At 51.0% G+C, this 16,842-nt stretch overlaps 6 protein-coding genes across 6 annotated transcripts; 4 read left to right on the forward strand and 2 right to left on the reverse strand.

Moving 5' to 3' along the window:
• Nucleotides 1-209: 209 nt before the first annotated feature.
• IAR55_003212 (uncharacterized protein) lies at nucleotides 210-2,404 on the reverse strand (the record flags this gene model as incomplete). Its single annotated transcript, XM_066946320.1, has 8 exons — nucleotides 210-323; nucleotides 403-532; nucleotides 587-902; nucleotides 965-1,412; nucleotides 1,550-1,761; nucleotides 1,818-1,927; nucleotides 2,035-2,180; nucleotides 2,249-2,404. 8 exons carry the CDS (start codon nucleotides 2,402-2,404, stop codon nucleotides 210-212), a joined length of 1,632 nt encoding a protein of 543 aa, XP_066802712.1.
• Nucleotides 2,405-3,162: 758 nt separating this feature from the next.
• IAR55_003213 (uncharacterized protein) lies at nucleotides 3,163-4,947 on the forward strand (the record flags this gene model as incomplete). The annotated part of the gene is made up of 7 exons (XM_066946321.1): nucleotides 3,163-3,507; nucleotides 3,565-3,671; nucleotides 3,731-3,825; nucleotides 3,901-4,088; nucleotides 4,159-4,340; nucleotides 4,426-4,674; nucleotides 4,815-4,947. 7 exons carry the CDS (start codon nucleotides 3,163-3,165, stop codon nucleotides 4,945-4,947), a joined length of 1,299 nt encoding a protein of 432 aa, XP_066802713.1.
• A 391-nt stretch (nucleotides 4,948-5,338) lies between these two features.
• Nucleotides 5,339-6,838, reverse strand: IAR55_003214 (uncharacterized protein; the record flags this gene model as incomplete). The annotated part of the gene is made up of 6 exons (XM_066946322.1): nucleotides 5,339-5,414; nucleotides 5,474-5,841; nucleotides 5,918-6,208; nucleotides 6,265-6,374; nucleotides 6,425-6,497; nucleotides 6,620-6,838. The coding sequence occupies 6 exons, from the start codon at nucleotides 6,836-6,838 to the stop codon at nucleotides 5,339-5,341; spliced, it is 1,137 nt and encodes a 378-aa protein (XP_066802714.1).
• A 409-nt stretch (nucleotides 6,839-7,247) lies between these two features.
• On the forward strand, nucleotides 7,248-11,254 carry IAR55_003215 (uncharacterized protein; the record flags this gene model as incomplete). The annotated part of the gene is made up of 9 exons (XM_066946323.1): nucleotides 7,248-7,511; nucleotides 7,608-8,201; nucleotides 8,262-8,320; nucleotides 8,376-8,398; nucleotides 8,452-9,365; nucleotides 9,431-9,520; nucleotides 9,597-9,828; nucleotides 9,897-10,040; nucleotides 10,107-11,254. 9 exons carry the CDS (start codon nucleotides 7,248-7,250, stop codon nucleotides 11,252-11,254), a joined length of 3,468 nt encoding a protein of 1,155 aa, XP_066802715.1.
• Nucleotides 11,255-11,690: 436 nt separating this feature from the next.
• On the forward strand, nucleotides 11,691-14,853 carry IAR55_003216 (uncharacterized protein; the record flags this gene model as incomplete). Its single annotated transcript, XM_066946324.1, has 15 exons — nucleotides 11,691-11,720; nucleotides 11,799-11,816; nucleotides 11,976-12,071; nucleotides 12,250-12,393; nucleotides 12,453-12,552; nucleotides 12,646-12,928; nucleotides 12,986-13,151; nucleotides 13,203-13,283; nucleotides 13,338-13,448; nucleotides 13,502-13,603; nucleotides 13,655-13,791; nucleotides 13,845-13,889; nucleotides 13,946-14,394; nucleotides 14,447-14,527; nucleotides 14,597-14,853. The coding sequence occupies 15 exons, from the start codon at nucleotides 11,691-11,693 to the stop codon at nucleotides 14,851-14,853; spliced, it is 2,100 nt and encodes a 699-aa protein (XP_066802716.1).
• Nucleotides 14,854-15,155: 302 nt separating this feature from the next.
• On the forward strand, nucleotides 15,156-16,611 carry IAR55_003217 (uncharacterized protein; the record flags this gene model as incomplete). The annotated part of the gene is made up of 5 exons (XM_066946325.1): nucleotides 15,156-15,232; nucleotides 15,412-15,638; nucleotides 16,013-16,110; nucleotides 16,288-16,454; nucleotides 16,536-16,611. The coding sequence occupies 5 exons, from the start codon at nucleotides 15,156-15,158 to the stop codon at nucleotides 16,609-16,611; spliced, it is 645 nt and encodes a 214-aa protein (XP_066802717.1).
• Nucleotides 16,612-16,842: the final 231 nt, after the last annotated feature.

Raw genomic sequence — 16,842 nt, forward strand, 5'->3', positions numbered from 1 at the left:
CGTTAGTGGCAGGATATCGGATAGGTCAGGGAAGGGATAGACCAAAATAGAACAGCGCAGACGTTTAGTCACCGTGTGTATATCGATGCATCACAACTGGGTATATTGTCTATGAGGTATCCGTGTGTCATGCGTTTTGTCGACCTTCATGCGTGTATCTCTATTGTACAGTGGAAAAAGAAGGACAGTTGCTACATTTTGCGTCGCGCTCACTTCAATCGTCGCTCCGTGTTCCTTCGTCCGTTCACCCAGTCAGTCTCGAAGAGCGTCATCTCAGGAGTACCGAACAGCGCGTTGTCAACCGCTTCGACACCGAGCATGAACTGTGCAGCAGAAGTGGGTCAACGCGATGTCATCTCTACGGTGGCATTTTGAGATGTGTCAGCGGATCGGAAGACTCACCGAATGATCTTGGTTACCCGCCTCGTATCGCCAACTTCCAAATCTTCCTCTTGAGTGGATACCAAAGGTGGCCTTCAAGACGGGCAGAATTTGATCCACCGCGGCGTCACGTCCAAGTGTCGGTGTGGGGCTGACAAACATGCGTCAGCGGTTTCCTCTCTGCTGCCTCCGTGCAGTCACTCACTATCCGTGGTCAAATCGCCTCTCGTACATGGAAACAATCTCGTCATCCGGCAACATCAGTTCCGTCGCCACAGCTCCCTTGATAGTCTCCTTCATCAGGTTCTCAAGATCGACGGGTTTATGATCTGATTGGCAGACTTCCATCATCAAACTCCAGTAAGGACCTTCCTTCGCTTCGGAATCGTACGGTAACGAAGGGTCGGCCTTTTGGAGAGTGGGTAGCTTTTTGTCGGCAGAAGGAGCGTTGTATGGAGAGTAGTTGGAGAAAATGGTGGCTCGATAGAAAGGTGCGTCGTCCTCGGGGAAGTAGAGCCAGCCTGTATATAGAAGTCAGATGTCAGGACAAGGCTGGCGCAACTGGGCTGGACACTCCACTCACACTTGTCTCCGATGCGTTCTGGTCTCTCACCTCGGATTCCAATACCGATGATAATTGTGTTGGAGTAGACCAAACCCGTCTTTGCTGCCTGTCTCATCTTCTCCACTGCTCCGCTTCCCTTTGAACCTCCATCTAATCTCTCCAAGAATCCATCGACCGCCATGGAAGTCACCAGATGCTGATACTTGATCTTCCTTCCGTCTGCAAACACGGCTGTCTTGTTCTCCGCATCGATCCTCTCGACAGTCCCCGATCCACCTAGTCTGAATTGCTTCTGGGGCAGCTTCGAGGCGACGGCCGTCCATATACCACCGGTACCATTGCGCGTAGGGAAGCGAAATGTAGCGTTGGGTCCCCAGTTGGGCGCCGCTTGCTGCGTCAAGGCGTTGCGGACGGCAGTCCGGACGTTGGGTGCAGCGACACGTTCTCCGAGCCATTTGCATTGCATCTGTGGGCGTGTATGGATCAACATCAATGTGTCTCAGGACTGACCATCTATGGGACAAGATAGACAAAGGTGATGGAAACAGAAGATGTGGAGAAGGAAGGCGTGGAGCAGACCATCTTGAAGCAGCTCGCACTCACCATAGACGTAGGTACACCCCATACCTTGAAATTGTACGGTCTCATGAAGGCATCTGCTATACCTTGACCCACATTCCTGAGGATCCACTCGTCGAAAGTGACAGGTTTGACATCTGGTGTCCGAGCTCTCTCTTCCGCGGCGGCGAGCATCCCGTCGATACATTTGACGCGTAGGTCGAGGGGCAACTGACCGACGTTGCTCTGGTATGGGTCTGAGTGTGTGAAGGGTTCAGCCTTTGCATCGTCACGATGCTAGCTAGTGACTCACACGTGACCCATTGACCTGCACTCCTGACATAACTGACACGTTGATGCACCTTCCAGTCGTCTTCACCTGGCAACGCACGGTCGATGGCGTCGTCGAAATAAGCATAATGACTGCCAAGACGGAATCAATGAGATGAGATGAGATCCCAACAAATGTCTGATCAGCCGATTTTCCTTTTCACCTCTTGGAATCCTTTTTGTTTGATCGTCGTACTTACGAAAAGATGACGTGACCTCCCACATCAAAGTAGAATCCTTCGTCTGTGATATCTGTACTTGCGAGACCACCCGGTGTGGACGATGCATCGACGATGATGAACGGTCGATCCAGTTGATCCAGTCGTGTAGCGGCGCCTAGCCCAGTCTACGAGATGTGGTCAGCAATCCACGCCAGCTTGACGCGTTGAGAATAAACAGGTAGAAAACACTGACTGGTCCAGCGCCGATCACCAACGTTTCAATCTCCTCTTCGACAGCGTTCTCGCTCTCAACATCTTCGGAAGTCTGTGATTCCGTCGATGACCGTGAAGTGTCCCGAGGGGTTGACGGGAACGAGTCGATCTCGAGTGCGGCAGGCTGTTGAATCATGTTGTTTCAGTTTGATGGGATGAAACGAAAAAGAACAAGATGAAAAAAGTCGGTTCCCAAACTTTGTTGCTCTGTATTTGTTCGTTCGCGTTTTTTGTATTGGGACGGCCAAACGCTGCATCGCCCAGCTCATAAACGATCAACCCGTTATTGTTCTAGCTCAAAATTCACAAAAAGCGCACTGCAGATCCCCAAACCATACTCATTCCAAGGGGGGGAATTCCAAACGCACTGTCAAGAAAAGTTGCATCATAGCCCAGCGGGTCAAGTCTGCGGTGAATTCCAGACGGGGCGGACAAACCAGTGGGACTCCAGGGTCCCTTTGCAACACAAGTACCAATTCCAGTGATTATGATAGGCGTACCGAGAGAGTATGTTTATATTTAGAGGGACATTTCATCACCGACTCCGTTTCCCGACCCTGGACATATGACGTTTTGTGTTGATCAGGGAGAATGGCATGTTCGGTTACCCCTGAGTTCTCGTGTCTTTGTATTCTTTTCTCTAATGGGCCATTACCGCTGCGAGATTCGCTCGCTTCGGATTCAATGCATAGTCACTGCTGCGATTACGATGAGCCGAATGACGAGTCTAATGGAACGTGCTAATGCTATAGTTATCGATCAGTGGATATCTGTGGCACGATACAAAATAGTTCGGACGTTTGCAAATCACATTCGGCGTGTTTCAAAGTCGTACGGATCAACCTTCTTTCGCTGTTATCTTGCTCGAGTTGAGAAGAGATAGGGCATGGTAAAATGCCCACGAGAACGACTCAGATATATCTTGCAGCCATACTACTCGTCACATCGATAATAGCTCTCGCCCATTTCCATCCCGGAACGACATTCTCGCTACCCCTTCTCCCCACTCCGGACGATGGGGTGTATATGACCTCGAGTCATCCCGATTCGGACGCATGGAGACAATCGGCGAACAGACAATTGACGCAGGAGGAATGTTTAGATCGGTATCCTGATCTGTATCTGGAGGCGGATAGGGCGAAGAAGTTGTACAAGAGCAAGGGGGGGATCACGAAGGAGATGGTGGACGAGGCAGAGAACGATAATGGGAATGCTAGATTGGTCATCTTGAACAACAAGGTCAGTGATCGCGTGTGACACGGGAGTTATGACGCCGTGCTGACAAAGCCAGGATAGCTCTTTGTCAAAGCGTTCAGAGGAGGAATCAATACGAGAACACAAGCTGCCATCGCGGCGGTCTACCGGACAGTCTTGACCAGTCCAGAACCATTACCTGATATAGAGTGAGCCAGGCTATGTAAACACAGGAGGCGGGGGATCATCGCTGACCCACGTCGTACAGCTTTGTGATACAAACGTCTGACGCGGGCAATGGCAAATACCCGCACTTCGCTCTTGATCGTGAAGAAGAGCAAGAAGAGATATGGTTGATGCCGGGTGAGTGGAACGTCAATTCTGTGGTGGTCAAGAAGCTTTCTCGGTTCGGGCTGATGTGCTCGTGCTCCCTGACAGACTTTGGATTCTTCTCTTGGCCAGAACCGGGAGTAGGCGCGTACACCGAAGTAAGACAGAAGACCTTGGCATACGAGGAGGATCTCGGATTGAAATTGGACAACGAAATGCAAGTCGTCTCGACAAGCTGGGACAACAAGACGCAGAAGCTTTTCTGGCGTGGTGCGCCGATGGTGGAAGTCAGGCAAGTGAGTCGTGGTGCTTCTTCGCGGGCTTGGTGCATTTCCCGCTTGAGCTTGACCTGATGATGATGCGTAGGATCTGTTACGCGGGAGCAGAGATCAGCCTTGGTCAGATGTGAGGGAGTTGAACTGGGGAGCTGTGAATCAGGACGAAGAGGAGAAGCAGAAGAACAATGGGGATCTGAGAACGCCAGCGCAACATTGTCAATATCAATTCTTGGCTCATGTGGAAGGATGGGCGTATAGCGGCAGGTTGAAGTGAGTTTTCCTTCTCTTGTCATTTACAGTGAAGAGTGAAATGTATGACGGTGGAAACTGACGAAACGCGTCTCTCTCGCTGTAGGTATCTTCAGCAATGTCGATCGGTCATCGTCGCTCATCCTCTGAAATACATCCAGCACTACCATCATCTCCTAATTGGGAAAGACGGAGATCCGAAACAGAACTTTGTGCAAGTGCCATTGCCGTTAGAAGAGAATCTCGCGCCGGCGATGGAGAGTCTCCTGGATCCGAAGAATAGGGAGAAAGTCGAGAGGATAGCGGATAACAGTTGGAGGAATATGAGAGAGGGCTGGATCAGTCCCGCGGCCAAGTGAGTGTATCTTCCATCTTCGCTGTCGCCCAATCTCCCGTTATCACTCAAGCCTTCATCCGTTTTGGCACCTTCACTGTTCTAGTCACAACACTGTACATTGACGTGAATCTCCCGCTAATGCCATTTCTCACGTGCAGCGAATGCTACTACCGCTATGCTCTGAGAGCCTACGCGTCGGTACAGAACTTTCAACCGTCTCTAGAAGGCAGATCAGTACCTTACGAGAGCTTCCTGCTCATGGGCTCGACACATTGGGATCCGCATAGATGAGTATGACGCACATGCATTGGGTATGGGGCTTACGGGTCGCAGATGACGGTGTGAGGTGAGGTGAGGACTTATCTCGGACAGACGCTCAGTGTGAAACGTGCAACTCATAGCCATCTCGGCGGCAGCAGGTTTTGGCAGAAACATGATCAGCCAGTCTGACGATCGGATCACCCAAGAGACGAATCTCTTTGTCAGAGCTCTTGAGTACGTCAAGCGGGACATATATGGCAGACAAGTCTCAGCGATAGTGTACAGCACTAAGGTCTGGGCGTTTATCAGGCTCGAGTCAGTCACTGGAAGGCGCAACCATCCCGAGTGATTGTCCTCCTTCGCCGAATATTCCTTCGTAATGATCATGCATGCGTTCCCTCTGGGCTCTTCTTCACTTCTATTATGAAAAGTCTTGAGCGTCAAGCTCGCCCAGCAGCATGTTTGTGTCTTTTGAGCCGGTGAGGATAATTGGTTCCCTGCAGTAACGACCAATCGACGTCAGCTTTCGCCTCGTCGATCGAACTCATTCACCCACCTCGGATGGAAATCGACCCCTGTGACTGAACCCTTGTGTCCTGGCAATTTATACAAAACCTTTCCGCTATCCACCTCCCACACAGTCACCGTCCTGTCCCCGCCTCCCGCAGCTATTCTCGCTCCGTTATCGTGCTTCGTCCACGCACATCTTATCAGTGTGCTCTCGAATCCTGATGGAGCACCTGTCAAAGACCGATAGACTCGCATGGGGTCGGAAGAGAACGGTCGGACATCGTAGATTATCAGAGCAGAATCGAGTGAGTAGGTGGCGAGGAAGTGTCCATTAGGGGAAAGAGAGAGTGAGGCGATGGTATCGGTATGACCACGGAGTGTATAGAGGATCTCAGACGTTCGCAAGTCCCACACCTACGCCCTACACATCAGCAAGAGTATCCATTGAACAATCGCAATGTATAGTTTGCGAGGTCCAACTGCGACTCACCTTCACTTCGTTATCGACACCACCAACAAAACATTGATTTCCATCTGCACTCCACTCAACCGCTGTCACTGGACAATCTCTCTCATCGTCAAACTCCGCCACGGGATCTTTGCTATCCAGTGCAAAGTCCCAAACTCTGGCTATCCCATCGTCTCCGCCTGTCAAGACGAGTTCTCTTCCTCCTGAAATGGTGACGGCGATGGAGTTTAAGGGTCCGTGATGAGCAGCGTATCGAGCGATTCGTTCACCGGTTCGGAGGTCTGTCGCGACAAGGGTACCATCTGCTCCTCCCTATGTTGCGCTCCTGTTTAGCGATAGTACCTGTCTCTGGCAATGACCGTACTTACAGAATAAAGAGCTTCAGAATCTAAGGAGTAGGCAATATCAAGGATAGCCATTTTGTGAACATTGGGCAGGATACCATAGTTGTCATGAGGAGGATATGTCTTCCATAAAGCTGGCAGGAGTGTAAGCTATGATCGACCATGAGTGAAGGAAGAGATGTACATATGCTACGATCGACTGAACAAGCTGCCAATGTTTGTCCTGATGGGTCAAACTTGCAAGCTGTGATCTCGCCCTATTGATGTAACGAAAGCATCAGCCCAGCTTCTGGCACAGTGTGAGATCCTTCCTTTCGCACGTATCGCCAATGATCAACTGAATGGTCACCTGCAGAGGAAACAGGGAACATGAACCCACCCCGTGCGCCCCAGATAACGACACGATAGGCGCTTCTAGCCCACTCGTCCTCTTAACGCTTCTTATCAATGCATTCTTCCTCTGTCCCTCTCCCGAGCTCGCCACGGTCATGGTCGTCACGTTCCCACCGTCCTCCATATCATCGTCATTGTCGACTCTGGCGCGTTTGGCCAACGCCAGACCAGGGCCAGTGGGAGGGGGTGATTTTCGTACTGACATTTTGAAAGAAGAGGCAAAGGTGATGCTCGTCGGATGTTGGGGTCGGCGAGCAGACGAGCGGAGGCTGACTGGATGTCTTTTTGAGGAAGAGAGCGATGATGCGAGTGGTAATTCGAGTGGTGATTAGGAAAGAGGAACCACGAGAGAGACAGAGATGGATGGGGTGTTGGTGGAAAAGGCAGCTCGAGAATGAATGACGTGACGTGGCGATTCTCTTTGGTCAGTGCTTATCAACTCCCCACCTTGGACTCTCACCCGCGTTGTTATGATAATGACTTGCATCGACGGTGAACGGTGACCAGTGATGAGTGACCCACGCTCATATGCATGATCTTCCATCAACACCACCTCACCTCCTCGTCAACCTCATGCAGTGCGGGTTGCGACTCCTCTGGCACATCCTCGCGACATGAGGACACCTACCAGGACACGCGCTCTATCGTCGCGTCCACGTTCAGGCGCATCGCGTAACAGTAGTACGGTCACACCATCCAAAAGACAGTCTCGGATCATGTCGCCGACACCGATCGTCAATGTCCCTCTTGTCCCGGTGGATATACCTATCGACCCGGAGCTTCTGCATGAAGCAGGAGAACTGGACGATATGGAAGATGCTGAAGGGGAGCTGGTAGATGAGGATGAGGATGAATTAGATTCTATTCCTGTCGGAGAGGTGAGCTATTGGTCTCTCTTTCCTCGCTCCTCGTGTGATGGAGGCTACAGAGTTGTGTGCAGTGGCTCATGAGATTTTGCATCGTTTCATGTACAGATTGATACATCACAATACCCTTATCATCAACCGCGACTGTCAGCGACTCCATCTTCCTCCCGCTCGTACCCTTCTTTGCCGACCAAACTACCTCGAGCATCCTCACATCTGCATGATCGTCTCGACTCCACTTCCACCTCCTCTTTCACGCCGGTCCCCACTTTCCCGAAGAAAAGAGGGAGACCTTTCAAAGATTCACTGAAGAATCAAGTGTACGCAGGATACCTCCCTTCTCCATCAACCAATGGATTCCCATCATCATCTTCAGCAACCAAATTCAAAGGGAAAGGGAAAGGGAAAGGAAAGGTCAGCGGACGTTCGACGGATCACGCCTTTCAGACTCCCACTACTACACAACCAAATGGTCGAATGATCGTCGCTCGAGAAGAACTCTGTAGCTTTTGTGCGGGCACGGACGAGAGAAATAAGGCGGGAGAGAAGGAGAGGATGGTCAGCTGTTCGAAATGCGGGAGAAGTGGACATCCAACTTGTCTGAATATGTGGACACCTAGGCTTCGAGCGAAAGTCTTGACGTACGATTGGAACTGTATCGAGTGTAAGACGTGCGAACAGTGTCATGTCAAAGGGGATGACGTGAGTGTATCTTCACTATCGATTGATGACAGCTGCTGATCTCACGATCCTTTGCCTCAGTCACGCTTGATGTTCTGCGATACCTGTGATAGGGGATGGCATAGTTATTGTCTGAACCCGTGGGTAGTCTCATTTCGCCTACAGATGCCATTAGCTGATCTTGCCAATCTACAGTCCTTTGGCTAAGCCACCCAAAGGCATGTGTCTCGTGGCTTTGTACTCTTCCACGCTGACCATCTGTCGTTTACAGGTGCATGGCATTGTCCAAAATGCGTTGCAGTAATCGCACGCACCTCCTTCCCATCAGCCTCACACTCTGCCCCGGTCATCCTCAATACATCTTCCCGTAAAGGCAAAGGAAAAGGTGTCGAATTACCAACACCTACAGCGCGAGGCAGGAAGACAGGGACAGGACGAACGACGTCGGCGATCTCATACGATGAAAGCGGTGTCTTTGATGACCCTCGAGTAAAGGTCAAAATGCCCAAGAGTGCGAAGGGGAAGGGAAGAGGTAGAGCCGAGTCTGAAGATGGTGGTCCACCGGTGATTGTTCGGTTGCGGGTACCAAGCGGGTCGAGAAGACAAGAATTGGAATCGGAGAACGAGGAGGAAAAGATCCCGTACGGAGGGGTCATCACGGGAGTCGATGCGGATATGAGTAAAACTACTATCACGGAGATTGATAAGGAGGCATTTGAGAAGAGCAGGAAAGCAGCGGAAGCTAAACTGGGCGGACCACCTCCACCTACTTGGGATCCACAAGTATCCCTTGCTGCTTCACCAGCTCCATCACCTTTGGGCCACGGAATCATGTCAACACCAACACCGGGAAGGGCTACACCTATGAATGGTGGATCTGCATCGCGACCACTTCGAGATCGACTTCTGCAGCAATCCGTCGTCGACTCGCCAGGTTATCCTTTCCCAACTACTCCTGGACCATCTCACACGCCGCATCACCACCACTCTTCCCATCACACTTCCACTTCCGCCTCATCCAAGCCCGAAAAGATCAAGACAATCCGGTTCGGTCCGTACGACATCGATACATGGTACTCTGCCCCTTATCCGGAGGAATATGCACATGTCCCAGATGGAAGGTTGTGGTTGTGCGAATTCTGTCTGAAGTATATGAAGAGTGGCTTCGTCGCAAATAGGCATCGGGTGAGTCCCTCATGCCACGAATCTTGTTTTGGCAGCATCTTGTGCTGATCATTTGCCTGTGGCAGCTCAAATGCAAGGTGAGACATCCGCCAGGAGATGAGATATATCGCGATGGCTCGGTCTCGGTTTTCGAGGTGGATGGACGAAAGAATAAAGTGAGCTGGGTGCTTCATGCGCTTGCGAACGTCTTCCCACGCACACGAATTCTCGCTGAACGTCCCGCATCGCTAGATCTACTGTCAAAATCTGTGTCTCCTCGCCAAGATGTTTCTTGACCATAAAACACTCTACTACGACGTCGAACCTTTCCTATTCTACGTGATGACCGAAGTGGACGATCTTGGCGCTCGTTTCGTTGGATACTTCTCGAAAGAGAAAAGGAGTATCGACAACAATGTCAGCTGTATCATGACATTGCCCGTCAGACAGAGAAAAGGATGGGGACAGCTTTTGATCGATTTCAGTGAGCCTTTCGTCATCCGAAACTTGCAGCAGAGGTCCTCATTAGCGTGTGCTGATCACTCTCAATAGGCTACCTGCTGTCAAAGAAAGAAGGTCGAGTAGGATCGCCAGAGAAACCTCTCTCTGGGCTAGGTGCCGTCACGTATAAGGGATACTGGCGTTTGGCAGTGTTCAGCTATCTTCGAAGCGCTCCTGCTGATGTTACTATGGATGGTGAGATCTGAGCTAAGCTTTCTTTCTGAGAATGTTCCAGCTGACATTCATATCCGTGCTTTGCAGACATCTCCCTCGCCACTTCTATCACGCTCGAAGACATCTACTCTGTTCTCGAGGACGAAAGTATGATCAATGTGCTGGACTCTCCTCCGCGCGACACTCCGTCTCGTGGAGGTCGGTGGAGAGGCAGAGGTAGAGGCTCAAGGGGAGGCGGAACGGGTCGTTCGTCTGTCCATCGACGCAAAGCCGAATCAGCGGATAAGGATTCTTCTGAAGCGGAGGTCAAGCTTCCCTCGAAGTACGAGATCGTGGTCGATCGGCAATACATTGAAGCGGTCTTACAGAAACATGCGGATAAGGGACATCTCAAACTGCGACCTGAACGACTGAAATATCACCCTTTTCTAGTGACAAGGAACCCTACCATGCCCTCTGACACCATGGCGAGAGCGACGCTTCAAGCCGCTGGGATCGAAAGTACTACACCGGAAACGAGCCAAGAGTTGACAACACCAGCCACAACAGACTTGTTGGGTGGGGAAACGATGGATATAGACCAGGATAAAAATGATCTGGAGAAGATTGCGGCAGGCGAAGATCATGCGACTTTGGCTTTGCTTGCTGAACTTTCGGCCAGTCCGCAGAGGAGTCTGAGGAAGAGAAGGAGCGAAGAGATGGATTCCCCCGTGAAGAGATTAAGGAGTGGTGACTCTTCGCTTGTCCGTGCCAATGGATCGCCCGCGCGGAGGAGTATGAGAGATGTTCAGGGATTGAGCTCGATGATTAACGGTGGAGTCAACGGTCATGGCCATCGTCACCAAGACGGAGTGGCTGGAGGAGGAGATTTAGGAGTCAAGTCATTGGGTGGAGCCATCTCGCTGAATGAAAGTGGGCTCAGTGGAGCGGAACCTCTGCGAGGCAGAGAGGCCTCGCTCAGCAAGCCGAAACGAGGAAGGATGACAGTAGTCATCGCCCCGGAAGAGGAGGAAGAAGAGATAGAAGAGATAGAGGAGAGGGGCGGAGAGCGAGTCCATCGACAAATCGAGGCAGTGGATCAAGGTCAGCTGCAATCTCATCAGGACCTTCATGTGTCTCCTGGATCAGTGCAAGATGAGTATGGTGAGGACGAAGATGCGGAAGGTGAAGATGAAGACGCAGAAGGCGAGGACGAAGATGCGGAAGGAGAGGAAGATGAAGAGTATGTTGAGTGACCTCAATAGCGAAGTAGACCAGCGAATCTGCGTGATAGCTGCCTGTATATACTGGGGGATTGATATGCATACTTGTTCCATGGTCAACGATATCCTGCGATCGATGTAGAGTCACACGAAGTACTAGTCAAAGCATGGGTCGACGAATGGCTTGGAGAATGAGGTTGATGGACGGGATCAATCCAAAATGAAATATGAGCGATGGATCGGTTATGGGGTTGTAGAGTTTACCGGGGACATAACAACCTCAACTTTAAAACAAATCTCAAATGCATCTCCACATCATTCTATTCCTCTCTCTCTCTCTCTCTCTCTCTCTCTCTCTCTCTCTCTCTTCGCCATCTCAGCATCGTTGCCTCTCATACTTGTCAGTGCAGTGACATACTAGACGAACAGACAGACGACCCTAGACATACTCTCAGCTCAACTAGACACGATGGCGTTCCCTAGACCGAAACCCACCACTGTGAGTGTCGATTGTCGACTCCATGTCGTCGCCTTGGGTCGATCGAGTTGTCGCTGACATCTGTGCTTTGGGTGATAGATGGAGACCTTGGCGATGGTATGTCTACTATCCTCTCCGTCATCTCACAGTCGCTGCTCCACCCAGGTTACATGTCCCCGCAGCGTTCTGTCTCTGGAACCTGTTCTCGATCCTGCCCCTCATCTCTCACCTCAACGTCATTCTCAATTCGTGCTGATGGCTGGCCTGTGATGATAGGAACGCGCAAACCCCCCTTTCAATGTCCGAAAACTGTCGATAGCGATGCATGGGTCTGAGAAAGCGTTGGTACTCAAGGAGAAGTTCATGGCGGAGGTGAGTTGGCTCTTTTACCCGATATTATATCCCTACGGCTTTTTCGACTGGTGGTCACGATGTTGTTGTCAATCCAAGTGACCGTGCAACGCGGCGCGATCTGCCAAGGAAGAAGGGCATTCTGCTCTCCAGCAATCGCTTCGAAACGCGCCGAGCTGACTCTTCCGTGCACTTTCAGATCGCCCGCCACCCCGCATTCAAGCTCTCCGACATCCACGATCTGTCCAAGGACGAATTGCGAGAACGGACGATGGAAAAGTTCGCTTCCATGGTGTATTTTGTGACCAATGAATCGCTAGAGACTTTCTCTCTGAGAATGCAGGTGAGTCTCAAGCCTTCATGTCTCGTATTGTCTGGGGTCAGTATCTGACCGCCTCGTAGCTTATTGGTATTGCCGACCCTTCTTTCTGGACGAGGTTTGGGGTGGCCTATGGGCTTTTCTTGGGAGCGTTGAGGAGTGGCGCAACGCCGAATCAGCTCAGTGAGTCCGAGGCATTTCAACTTGGTTCACCGTTCTATCTATGTATCGATAACTGCCTTTCGTCTGAGGCGGTACTGATCCGCTCTCTCGCAGGCTACTGGATCGACAAGGGTGTCCTCGGTCTCAACGGTGTCATCGGCTGTTTTGCCATGACGGAACTTGCCCACGGATCCAATGTCGCGGGGCTGGAGACCACCGCTACCTTCGACCGTGAATCTGACACATTCGTCATCCATACTCCCCATCTTGGTGCGACCAAGTGGTGGATTGGAGGAGCGGCCAGCACAGCAACACATGCTGCTGTCTTTGCGCAGTTGATCGTGGACGGGAAGAAGCATGGTGTGAAGACTTTTGTAACGCAGCTGAGAGATACAAAGTCAGTCAAGGCTGATGATCAAACGCGATCGACTTGCTGACGGTAGGGTTTTAACAGGACGTTCCAGCTCTTATCAGGAGTCACTATCGGTGACATCGGAAAGAAAATGGGCCGAGACGGGATCGACAACGGTTATATTCAGTTCACATACGTTAGAGTACCTCGAGCTCATATGCTCATGAAGCACACCCAAGTGTCAAGAGATGGTGTGGTGACTGAGCCTGTGAGTGCCCGCCCTTGGGTCTTCGATAGCTCTTGCTGAGCCTTGACTTAGCCCCTGGCTCAACTCACTTATGGTGCTTTGCTCGGAGGTCGAACCTCCATGGTGGCCGATTCGAGCAATTCGGCGAAGAAGGTGAGAGCATTCTTTTATTGATGACAAGGTGATATAGCTTACCTTCCAACCTAGGCTTTGACCGTCGCGGTGCGATATGCTGCTGTGAGACGACAGTTCAGCAGTGGGAAGAATGAGGTCGAGACGCAGCTGCTTGATTATCCCATTCACCAACGTCGATTGATGGTGTGTACCTTACGGCTATCCAGCTCGTTATGTCCGCTGACGTTTTCCCTCAGCCTCTCGTCGCTCAAGCCGTGGCGATGGGTTTCACTGGGCTGCGCCTGCAGGTGATGTACGAGCAAATGACTCAAGCACTGGACACTATGGAGCCTAATGATGTTAGTGACCTTTATCTCTACTTGGACCACAGTGCTGACATCTTGTCACAGCCTAACCTCAATGACATTCTTGACAAGTTAAAGGAGACACACGCCACTTCCGCTGGTCTGAAGGCGTTCTGCACCTGGGCATGTCTTGACACAATTGACAAGTGCAGGCAGTCTTGTGGTGGTCATGGGTATTCAGCGTGAGCTTGTGCTTTTTTTTTGGGGGACTGTATAATACTGACAAATTGTACAGTTACTCAAACTTCCCGCTCATGTATGCCGACTTCGCGGTTCAATGGTGAGTTGGCCCTTTCATCGGTTGGGCGATTCAACAGCTGATGGTCCCTACTACAGCACATGGGAAGGCGACAACACCATTCTGAGTTTACAGGCGGGTCGATCGCTCGTTGGTGCTTGGGGTGGCGCGATCAAGGGCAAGAAACTCGCACCCGGTGTCGCATACCTCAATGACTCTTCCATACTCACCGCCAAATCCGACTCCTCGCTCAGCTTATCCGATATTCAACGAGCATGGCAATGTGTCGCCGCAAACGTGATCAAGAAGGCAGCAGAGGAGTATGTTTCGCATCTCAAAGCTGGCAGGAGCAAAGACCAAGCGATGGAGATCTGTTCGCAATCAAGATTCATCGCAGCCAAGGTGCATACTGTCGGATACATCTTTAGACTGTTTAGAGAGGCGGTAGATGAGATGGACGATAGCGAGGAGACGAAGCTGTTGAAGACTGTGGCGAGATTGTATGGTCTGTGGCAGATCGAAGAGCAGCAAGGATACTTCTTGAAGTGTAAGTGGATGGGGAGGTGGGAAAGAGGACACGAACTGACCTCAAGCTATAGATGGCTACTTCACTGCCCAGCAGATCGACAAAGTGCAAGATAATGTCGACAAGCTCTGTGCCGAAGTCAGAGGAGTTGCAAGTGAGTCTCCTATGGTGCTTTCCCGTGATGAGGAGAACAATGCAACTGACTTGCTTGGCATTCTTCCAGTCCCCCTCGTCGACTCGTTCGCCCTCAGTGATCATATCATCAACTCTCCTCTCGGTAAATGGGACGGATCTGTCTACGAATCGTACTTTGCCCAAGTCCAAGCCGCCAATCCGGCACCGAAAGAACATCCATACTTTAACAGGCTCATCAAGCCGCTGTTGGAGAGGCAGAATGAAGATATGGAGGATCCGGATGAAGCCATGGGGTTGGAGGATGAGCTGAAAGAGATGGAGGAGGAGAGGAGGGAGGGGAAGTAGGTCTAGGGTAAAGGTCTCGCAGGTGAACAGGATGTAAGAATAGATTTTTGTAAGATGCATATCATATGGACAGTCTGAGAAGTGGTTAGTCACTGTTTTCAGGTCGGTGTGATCGAGGACAAGGTCAGTAGAATATCGATCAACCGAGCACACGGCGTTGAGCAATCAACAACTCGATAGAACGTTGCTCTGTTCTTACACACTTGAGCATCGTTGTCACCTAGAGTCTTTGCATCCCAAGCTCAACGTCTTCTACAAGGTTAATACTCAGAGTCAAACAGCGACATTTACAGGAAAGAAAGATGTTTCGGTGGCACGACTGCAGCGAAGGCCATATCATCTTGGGATTGTTCTTCTCCCTCTCATCGCTCGTATGCCTGTGAGTGAACCAAATGGCGGTATCTGACATCTCCACGTTCCGCCCCGGTGATCACATCAGATAGATTGCAATGAAAAAAACGAACCTTTTTCACGCACGCCCTCGATGTCAGATAGATAAGGACGACTGTAAACCAAAGAGCTGATTTGAGTGACTTTGGTTCGACTTGGACTCTGCAGGATCCTCACCACTTTCTCCACACCATTCATCAGATCTTTCTATTTCTTATCCGTCCCACCATCTACCTCAAATGGAGGAACCACCCGATTCGGCTCGTTTGGGTGGTGTACTTTGGTCGATGGTGGTGCTGACGCCGGATGTACGCCGGAACATGTGGGATATGATTGGATGGAGGGAGGGGAGGTCATCGGGTGGTTGACGAGGACGATGATCTTGTTTGGGATAGGTGAGCAAATCATTGCCGCCATTGACGATCTCGTTCACGTTCCCGACGATACGTCGTCATGCTCTCTCTCATGCTCTCTTTCTTTTTGTCTTCACTCTCAATTCTTTCAGGGGGTCAACAAGGAAGAGAGAGGGTGATGGTCACGCGCATCAGTCCGATTTCACTTCTCCCACTCGCATTCGCCACACCTCTGGTCCGAAGATATCTCATCAGCTACGTTAGCTGTCCAGTGTCTCTCCCTTATCGTCCGCTCGTGCTTCTAGATCAGTCAAGTCGTAGTTGGCGGCTACAGTACTGCAAGACACTCCACACCGAGATGTCTCACAGGAATGTGGTCGCTAGCTGACACATTCTGCGGATCTCGTAACTTGTAGCCGCGCTGTTCATGTTACTCGCTCTGATCACGCTCGTCCTGAGCTTGTTGAAAGTGGGCAAGTTCATGTGGAATCCAGTATATTTCCGTACGACAGCGGTGAGTCATGGTCTTTCTCATCATCTTTCTTGTCACATCTCGTGCACACAACATGAGTCTTCCCAATCGTATTTCACCCTTCTCTCGACACTATCCCCCCGAGAAAAAGAGAATCTCGGCTTACCATCTCCATCTACTGACCTTTCTGCCCCATCGCCGCCTCCACCCCAATCACAGCTCCTCGGTTCCCTCGTCTCCATCCTCGCCGAGATCTTCGCCCTGATCCTCTGGGTGAATGCCAGACATCGCTTCGATCGGCACAATAACACAGATGCAACAGCGCGAGCGAAGTACGGAGCAGCACTCTGGACAGGGTTGATAGGCGCTACCTTGTCTTTTTTAGCGTGAGTTCGGGTCAGATGTTCACGCCAAGGAGACAGTCTGTCTCATCACTGATGTGCATCTGGTCCACTCGAATGGATCAGCGCGGCCATCGGTGGACCCGCTTATCAGGGACGATTCATGTATCGTGCAGCTCGTCACCAGGCTTACAACGTGTGACGAGTGACGTGTGAGGAGTTTTAGCGGAACAGTGCGACGAATGACTGGGTAGCAGATTAAGATCATGTACATTGTTGATAGCCTTAACTTGTGTGCAACCTTGTGTCGTACCACCATACCCGACCATACCCGACATTGTACAAACGCCCAATCCAGTCAGAAGAGATACATGCGTGCCACAAAAGATCCTTTGCAGTTCCACATACACTCCAACCAGCTGTTCCGCTTCGA

The sequence above is a fragment of the Kwoniella newhampshirensis genome, chromosome 6, assembly GCF_039105145.1.
Source record: "Kwoniella newhampshirensis strain CBS 13917 chromosome 6, whole genome shotgun sequence".
Lineage (NCBI taxonomy): Eukaryota > Fungi > Basidiomycota > Tremellomycetes > Tremellales > Cryptococcaceae > Kwoniella > Kwoniella newhampshirensis.